We start from the raw sequence: 9,778 nt of genomic DNA on the forward strand, positions 1-9,778 counted from the left end.
CTGTACGAGGATCTTTTTACAAATTTTATCATTAAAAAAAAGGTCTAATTTGCCCACAATCATAAAACGTAATAATGGTGGATACTTACTGTGCTTTGTACTTTGTAAAAGATGTTACCCGGCCCTTTAAAATAGACTAATTATAATGGACTCTTACATTCAATTAAGTTCCTTTTGCAAGAAGAAAACAAAAACGAGCATTTAGAATTTTAGATCGATCAATTAAAATAGAATAATTATGTAACTCAATACAAATGTCATTTAACTTCTCAAAAAGTGTTATAATTAGTGAGGAAGACTGAATGTATAAAATATAACTCATGCTTATTGCCTAATAATCTAATATAGAGATGAGCTCATATATATGGTTTATTACCATATTGTAAATGGTTGTAGAAAGCTATGTAAGTCCTTCATTGAGGTATTGGTTTAATTTGGCCCCAACCTGCCGCGATTCAAACAAGCTAGATATAATGAAGAACAGAAGAGTGCAATGTTCGTTTTTATCCTAACCCTATACGGTCGCGATTCAAACAAGCTAGACATTATGAAGAACGCAATGTTCGTTCTTATCCTAACCCTACATACTGTTGGCTGTAGGATTATTGATTTAAAGTAGTCCCTATAAATTAGGTTTATGTGTTTGTTTAGTTGCTCAATTCAAATATTCAATTGTTTTTTTTTTTTTTTATCAAATTCAAATATTCAATTGTAGTGGTATATACTTTCAGTCATTAAGGAATATTAGTATGTATTTGAAGTTTTCCATTAATACTGTATGTGGACATCATGTAGGCAGTGGGTTTGTAGCTCTATTTTTATTTTTACAAATTTTTATACGTGGCCAGCCACAATTTTTTTTTTTTTTTTTTGTTTTGTCACTTCTTACTCCTCATTGTATTCCTCTTCTCATGTTTTTCTCTCTCCTACCTTCTATGAGGCTGATTTTTCTCTCCTACTTTTCATGAGAATGATTGGTATTAACAAAAAAACAAATTCATGCAAGAAATTTACACAGAGAGCAAGTAATTTGAAAACCCCAAATCGATTTTTGAGGTTTTTACGTGCGATTTTTGGCAAAATTCTCAAACAATTCCGCAACAAAAGCATAAAAACTGGGTTGCTGGGTTTCTGGATTGATTTGGTGGAGTTGGGGTTGTTTGTCGTCGTCTTCTTCGGCGCCATTGGAGTAGCTTCGAAGGAGATTTATTAAAAAAAGATGAAGAAAAGGGGTTACTTATAATATGGATTAACTGTTGAGGGGTTACTGATAGTATTAGTTACTTGAAATTAGGGAAAATTTATAATATGGGTTACTTGAAATTAGGGGTTACTTTTGTTTAAAAAAAAAAGAAAAAAAAAAAGAAAAAAAAAAAAAAGTGGTTACTTCTAATGTGTTACTTGTTTTTGTTTTATGTTTTGAGTATTAGGGGTTACTTGAAATTAGGGGTTACTTATATTATGGATTACTTGAAATTATGGGTTAATTGAAATTAGGGGTTACTTATAATATGAATTACTTGAATTAAGAGTTACTTGAAATTGGGGGTTACTTGAAATTAGGGGATACTTGAAATTGCGCGTGAGTATAAGACCCCGTTATGCACGTATAACTCTGTTTTTTTTTTTTGCTGAGTTGGCAACAGGCCACACCTTTTTATTTTTCTTTGGCTAAAGGGAATTAGATTAAAAGATAATAATAGGTTTGTATATATATTATATGGAATGTCATTGATTTAATGTAGTTAATTAAAACCACAATAAATTAAAAAGATAGTACTGAGGTAACTCAAATATGAATCGAGTAGTAAGCTAATAGGATTACTTCTTCTATTGTCAACTAGTCTTAAATAGGGCTTTTAAAAACCCTATTCATTTCACCTAGTTCATTAAAAAAAAAACCAATTTATAACGTATAAAAAATCTAGGTCAAGTTAGGAGCTAAAACCGAGTCTGAAAATATTAAAATTCAGCTAAAATTAAATCTCAATCTCACTCGAGGCAGTATCACCCTCAAATTTTTCCATCGTCTAAAGGAAAAATAACAAAATGGGACACAACATCAGTACATCACAACTAATGTCACACAACAATAACTTAACAATAGTCCTCTTAAAAACATACTAGCAATAGGCTCAGGCATGCACCTTAACATCCCTTCACGGCCCTAAACCCAATTAAAAAGCCCTTCGGGCTTATATTGGGCTTAAAAGTGGATACAATCTTAAATGCTAGTTCGTATAGAATTTAAAACAACTTGATCACATGTCACTGCTTAAAACTTAGCTTAGCTTGTACCATTTACATGGTCTCTTCAGTTAGCTTAGCTTGAGCTCAATGGGATCATAGGTGTCGTATGCTGATGCCGCCCCGCCGCTAGAGATTCCTCCTTCCTGATCATCCCTTCCTTGTCCTCCAGAAACCTGAAAGTTCATGCAAATTTATTAGTGCCTCTTATATGATCATGCTCACTTATTGTTAATTTTTGTAGTTGGATTGAATTGAACTAAGCTAATGGGCCTAAGAGGGGAGGTCCAAGTCATTATTAGTCCGGACATAGTAGCCAGGTTGGGTTGGATAAGCTTGAACTAACCCGATCCAATACCCTGGCCCATTGACTACCCTCTATATCCTATTTACTTATTTAGTCACTACCCTAATAACATTTGTGATTGTCTAATCATGATAAATATTCCCTCCGTCCCACTAAAATTGTCTCATACTCTGTATCCTTTTATTTGCTTCTCAAGAGCTGATTCACTTGAAAGCACATGTTTTTTTTTTTGTTTTTCTTTTTTCTTTTAATTGTTGACAATCTTAAATTCTTAATGAGACAGACAGAATACGTAGATGGAGTAGGCTATTATCACGACCTAAGTTACAGCACTAGCAAACTGAAGTTGTGACCTGGATAGAATAATTGGTGTCATTGAGCTCAACCTTCTTCTGCAATTCTATCATTTCTTGACGCATGAGATTAATCTTCTTGTGCAACTCCATGTTTTCCTGGTGCACGAGGATCTCCTGCCATGCATTGATCTAAAACTTAGTTTTGTCCCAAATTTTATTACTACCTCCGTTTCTTAATATGTGCAACATAGGGGTATTATTTGTGAGATATAAAACATTCCTTTGTTGCACATACAAAAACGGAGGTAGTGTATACAAAATGCATTACTTAGGTCCTTTTTTTTTGTTGACATAAAAAAAAAGGATAAGAATTGAAGTTTGTTTAACCAAATTATTGAAATATTTGTTTTTGGAAATTGATTTTACAAAATGCAATTGCTTACCTAAATCCCCTAATTGATCAGGGGTAGGGAAATTGATTTTACAAAATGCAATTGCTTACCTAAATCCCCTAATTGATTAGGGAAACTACCCACTGGAAGTAACTTTTTGCAGTCAACCAAACAGTTTTCTGCACTTCCAGGAAATTTCGAAAAATGAAAATTCTTGAGAAGTGAGTGACAATTTTCTACATCAATCCAAGCATCAACTAAAATGCAAACTTAAAACTATAAAACTTACCGTTTTGTTAAGTTCTTGTATCTTGTTTTGGAAAATCTCCTCCTGCACAATACACATTATGATTTTGCCACACGTAATTTAGTAAAATCATTAATTTTAAATTAATAAAACAACATTATAAAAAATAAGGTAATATTATATGTAGCCCTAAGGGTTATATATAAGTATTAAATAAACTCTTGAAAATTATACGAGTATAAAAGTAGGAATTCTTAACAAAAACACGGGTATATCAGTGTAATTAGTATTTATATTTTTATGATTTCCTAAATTTATACAATTTTCTAATGTGTATTTATTAATGCTTATATGTAATCCTAAGGGCTATATATAACATTTTCCTAAAAAAATATAATTACTCGAAAAAATATATATATATATAGAATGAAATTTCACCTTCCTTGAACGTATGGCCTTAGTGCCCATCTCCAACTGGGCCTCTAGGGTTTCCAGATGCTCAATGCTTAGTTCTGAAAGATCTTCCCCCAATAATTGCCTGCAAAACAAAAATGATGAATTTAACTAAAAGACTCTTTCCCTCTTTCTCCCTCTATCTTTTGTTTCCCCAAAAATTCATAAAATCGACAAAAATGGATTCTAAATCCAGACATCTGCTTTTACCACACTAGCTAAGCTAGTTGACATCTCCTGAGGACATTTGTTTTATGTACGTAGTAGTGCATGCATTCAATAACATCTCTCCATGTACGTTCTTATAATTCGTCGTGATCTTCTTCATCAAATCCCTGCTTGTTGATTGATCTTCAGCTAACTAAACACTTAGTTTGTTGCTTAGCTTGAAGTTGTGGTACGTACTACATGTACTGTTTTTGGCTAGCTGCAATTCACAATAACTCGTTTCTTATATAACCGAGCAATTTTGTAAATCCTAAAAGACGATTGATTTCCAAATTATGTGGCATTAATTTATTCTTCATGTCCAATCCATGAGTATATATCAAATTAGAAATTTGTATATTTCATAATGAAATAGTATGCTATTTTTGGAAAAATCTCTATGACATTTCAAATTTTTGTAAGATATAAGTAAAAATTCCCATACTACTTTAAAAAACGACTTCTTAATTTAAGCATTTTCATGAAATATTCATTATTTCATGATATATCAAATATGAGAAGTAGAAGTTCATAAGAAGTGGGAGGTTGTAGTATTAAATGGTTGACAAAAGCATAGAAAGTTATACTTACCAAGAAGTTTTATCCTCCACTAAATGAAGGAAGTTCTTGTCAAAAAAATTGAAGAAAGTTGCTTATCTAGATTGTGTGTTCAGTGTTCGTAGAAGTTTGTTTACAACTTGGACACATGTACTGTTTGGGGTGATCCTATGTGCTAAGCACGAATCTGTGATGTGGTAAAATATTCTAAGGATTGTATGAACACTTTGTAATTAATGCATTTCGTTCCTTGTTCTAGACTATTTAATTTCCTACTTATATATTGGTTGGTTGTATTTACGAATTACGAAAGTTGATTGGTATCATTCTAGTTAGGTTTGGTATCTGGCTAGGTAGAAGTTGGGTCTAGGAAGGTTATGAATCATATGATGGTTCCTAACCTCAAAATCTCAGTAATCTAACTATGTTTTAAGATCGTACGACTATACTAAGTCCAATATAAATCCTATGAGCATACGAAGTATTTGTGAAGATATATTTTAGTCAAAGTTGTTAGTTACCAGCAATCATAGACTAGTTATTGTAATCCCGCAATCTCATATCTATGGAGATTATTACCCAAATAAACCTAATGACCTAAGAGACGGCCTTGTTTATTGTACCATGCACGCACACTGGTTGTTGTACGATACAACAGTAGTTTATAGCTAGTTATAGAAAATAACAATATTGATCTAACAAAGCAAAACATCATGAAGCTATCATGTATTTAAAATTACATTTCACAACCTGAATTCATCACATAACAAATTATGCCACTATTTTATTTATAGGTTAATCAAACATTTATCAAAGTAAATGCCTATAAATCACTTAAGTAGTGTCCTAGTTCCTCCCTTCAAAAAACGTAGTGTCCTAATATTATCTTATGTGCAACTCATTACTAAATTGAAGTTAATTATATGGAACTATATGTTAAATTAGTTGCATATATAGTTGGGAGTTTAATTAATTATACAGCATGATATATAAAAAGTTTGATGTCTTAATTATATGTCTTATATAATTAAGTTGTCTCATAATTAAGAAGTTTATGGTATGGGAATGAGGTACCTGCTGTTCTTCCTCAACTCCTCTAGCTGTTGCCTTAAACCCTCCGCTTCAACCTTCCATAACTGTAAATTTCCAGATTGAAATTAGTACATATTTGCGTCAGTTTCTAATGATTCAATTCACAGATTACAGAAACTAAGGCTAGGCCTGATCAGTTATGTACGTTATAATTTTATACACTTGGGTGTACTTAAAAATAAATAGGCATGACAAAGTTTAGATATACTATTTACTACCTTCAAAAACATAAAAACGCTAAATGCACCTTTTGCCGGTCTTATGCAAACCTATTCCTAGAATCATATAGGTGCACCAAACCGGTGTATATACAATAGATGTGATGCATATGCTCCAAGGCCTCAAAATGATCCGCTTATTAAGAAGAGTGCATAAAATGATACAAAGCATAATTTGTGGTTTGCCTTTAGACGCTTGATTGACAGAAACATACAATAAGTGCAACTAATTGGGAAATTATTTTTGAAGCTTATGTAGTCGCCCTTCCTTTAGTCCTAACTCCTAAGTAATAGAAACTTCTCGTACATACAGGTACAGGATGCAATTTCTCATAACCAACCAAACAATAATAATGTGTAACTTTTTGGTCTGGCATCGAAATAAAGTATCATTTCTCAATTCTCCAAGAATAGTACTTCTCAAATAGATTCATTTCCTAAGAAGTGCACTCATTAGAATTTTCCATGAACTGGAATTTATAGGAAATGTTAATAATTTTTAGCATAAAATACCCACTACTTTCATGAGCTACTTCTTACTCAAACAATTACTTACATCAAGTACAAAATACTCATAATCATCCATGTGATTACTCGTTGAGGAACGTGCTAAATAATGTAGCGCTGACTAAATTTGTAATGATCTACTTCCTAATTTTTTTATTTGAACCAATCGACTTCTAGTTAATAACGCATTAACGCTAATTTAGCCTTATTAATTAAACATCTAGTAAATTAAATGAGAGTACAAAAAAAAAAAAAAAAGAAAAGAAAAGAAACCTGGGCCTCAGAAGTAGGATTGAGCACTTGATTCTCCTCATTTGCTTTGTAGTAACGCTCCAACAATGACTGCATGCTAAAAACATAGCACCAAATGAAATTGATCAGCTTGACTTTTTCAAAAAAAAAAATAAGTTAACATGGTTTTAATTAATAGACAAAATTAAATTACAAACGACAAAATAAATTCACTAAACTACTCAAAGGGACTTTACTAGCTCCAATGTTACAAAGATTACAAATAATAGTAAAATACAAATTACATGAAATTATTATTTAGTTTATGAACTTAATATATTTTTTGACATATAATAAAAGAAATTTGGCTTCCAGCTAGGGCTTAGACTCTTTATCACGACACCTTCTATAAAAATCACATAGGTTAGAATTTTTGTGGTTTAATCTTGTACCGCGCTTTAATTTTATGGTTCATCAAATAAAATGGTCGAGTAGTATTTTGAAATTATATGAAAGTATTCTAAATAGTTGCTTGTGATGATACATTTTTGTCATGGTATATCAGATTATCAGATGATCCAATAATGTTGATACCTTAAAAGTAAATGGATCATATGCCTAATATCTGAGAAACTTTAGTTAGATAAAATCATACTAAAAGTAGTTTGGAAGTTTTGATCATCTAAAAAAACTGACTAGAATCCTTCCTCTTCTAGTTATCATTCAAGAGCCAATAAATTAATCATGGAAGCTTAATCCTCGTAAATAAACCCACTAATTACGAGTGTAATGTTGGTTATCCATCGTATGAGATCCATGATGATGAATAATGGATGTATGGGTATGAGCTTAAAATATAATGATCTATTAAAGTATTGCATATGAAAAGAATAAAAATAAATAAATAAAGGAGATTTTGAACTAAGTGTAAATGTAAAGCTTTATTTGATTCGTTGTCATGTGATTTGATACGTAAGCACAAACGTAACCTCATATCTGTTAGAAAATTTTAATAACTGAATCAGGCAACAAACTACCCTCAAAATCTTCAACTCGAATGTCGGATCCTTAAACCATAAAACAAGATGCCATAAGCCAAACAATAATGCAAGTGCAAGTAATATAGTACTCCATACATAATTTAATATGGCATAATCAACTATAGGCCGATCTATAAACTGAGGTAGATAGATAAAAGGTTAAATATGCTTTCCTTCGATTTAATTTCAAAACTCATGTTTTAGGTGCAAAGCAAGGCAAGGCCAAACTTGGCTCGAAGGAGGGCACACTAATACAACTATACAAGTATGTACTTCATATATATATTACAAATTTGATAATTTTCATGTGACGAACTAGCCTGATAGGGTTCAATTGGGTTTTTAAGACCATGGCCAACTCAGTCTCTAATACAGTCTCATCATCATTAAGTGTTTTTTGAGAATGATATAAACAATAAAACTATAGTTTGAAAATAGCATCAATCGATCATTTCTTAATCTTCTATGCGAGAATTTAAACTTTGATTAATTGTTAATGTTGGAATAGTAATTGCCAAAGCTATACAACATTACCTTAAAACCTTGCTAATGAACAAACTATTGATGATATATAATCTCTAGAACTGGACTCATTAATCACCATTCACCAAGCTCTCTTTTCTTCATAAATTAATCCTTAACAATGGCCGTTGATATATACTTCGCATTATCCATTATGAAATGGACCCGATTATAATTAATTGGGTCATGTTTTGATCTTATCCATTTGAAATGTTAATGTAATAATACATTATATTGTTATCTTCTCTTAGAGATTCCTTCGATCATCTAACACTTAATAATACTATTAAGTTGTAAATAAATAATAGAATTATTTGATCTTATGTACCAATTTTGCCTAATTGTCTTGATCTCTTACATACGAAGTACATGTACTGTATACTCCCCAATTTCAATCCTTTTTAATACGAGGTCGATTTCCCTTGATTTAAATTAATCCTTGTTCATTGAGCTTCTTTCAAAAAATAAAAAAAAAACATAAATAAATAAATTCCCCAATTTCAATTCTTTTTACTTATTTAAATTTGCATCTTATTTTGGATGTTTAATTAACATGTAGATAATAAATCGTTCATCTTGGTATACTCCGTATAAGATCTTAATACGGATTATTAATACAAGAAAAAAATGGTCTCTTACTAAAAATAATTTTTATTTTATTTTATTTTAATTTTTTATATAAAAATAACAATTTTTGTAACGTTGAATATTGCCTTGAAAAAAACAACACCCAAAAAACAAAGTTATAATAAGTAATGCAAATTAAAAATACAAGGTAAATAGATGAAAAACATACCAATGACTTGCAATTTCATAGACCTTGCCGGTGCTAGAGAAGATAATGATTCCGACCTCGGCGTCGCAAAGGATCGAAAGCTCCTTAGCCTTCTTGAACAACCCTTTCCTTCTCTTAGTGAAAGTTACTTGCCTGCTTGTCAAGTTATCGATTCTTTCGATCGTGATCTTTCCTCTTCCCATTTTTGATATTTTCTCGATTTATATTACAAACCGAATTAGTAAAGCTAATAACTATCTTGCTATAGATCTCAGAAAAAACCTACATCAATGTGTAAAATTTAAAAAAAAAGAAAAACAAAAAATACAATAAAGAAGAAAAATGAAATATATGTAACTAGAAAAAACAGAAAATGCAATTATAAAATGTAACTAATTAATATAATATAATGTTGAGAAATAAATTTATGAACAAAAATAGTACCTGAGAATTGATGATCAGATAGGAAGAAGGAGAAGTGCGTTTTTTGTAGGTCAAATGAATATCATACAAGTAATTTGGGGGAGTTATTATTGGAAAAAAATATATATGTTGCTGCATATTTTGGGTCTTAGCTCAGCAGAAAAAAGTTGGAGCACTAATTTAGCGGGTCGGGTCAACCCACCTTCTTTTGTTTTTAGTACAAGTAATATTTTTAAATCCGATCCGTACAACTGTAAAAGTTA

General features: G+C 31.1%; 1 protein-coding gene across 4 annotated transcripts; it reads right to left on the reverse strand.

Annotated features, from left to right (window-relative positions):
* Window positions 1–1,954: 1,954 nt before the first annotated feature.
* Window positions 1,955–9,778, reverse strand: LOC110740059 (MADS-box transcription factor 23-like). Of its 4 annotated transcripts, none has more exons than XM_021920547.1 (8): window positions 9,537–9,776; window positions 9,114–9,374; window positions 6,798–6,873; window positions 5,782–5,843; window positions 3,928–4,027; window positions 3,532–3,573; window positions 2,908–3,024; window positions 1,955–2,423 (listed from the first exon to the last, which is right to left on the reverse strand). In XM_021920547.1, the coding sequence occupies exons 2-8, from the start codon at window positions 9,293–9,295 to the stop codon at window positions 2,319–2,321; spliced, it is 684 nt and encodes a 227-aa protein (XP_021776239.1). In that variant the 5' UTR covers window positions 9,296–9,374; window positions 9,537–9,776; the 3' UTR covers window positions 1,955–2,318. The 4 variants fall into 4 exon arrangements, with proteins under 4 accessions (XP_021776239.1, XP_021776241.1, XP_021776240.1 ...); XM_021920549.1 differs by having other exon boundaries at window positions 2,941–3,024; window positions 9,537–9,775; XM_021920550.1 differs by having other exon boundaries at window positions 2,339–2,423; window positions 2,874–3,024; window positions 9,537–9,778.

This window comes from Chenopodium quinoa, unplaced genomic scaffold (genome assembly GCF_001683475.1).
Source record: "Chenopodium quinoa cultivar QQ74 unplaced genomic scaffold, ASM168347v1, whole genome shotgun sequence".
NCBI lineage: Eukaryota > Viridiplantae > Streptophyta > Magnoliopsida > Caryophyllales > Amaranthaceae > Chenopodium > Chenopodium quinoa.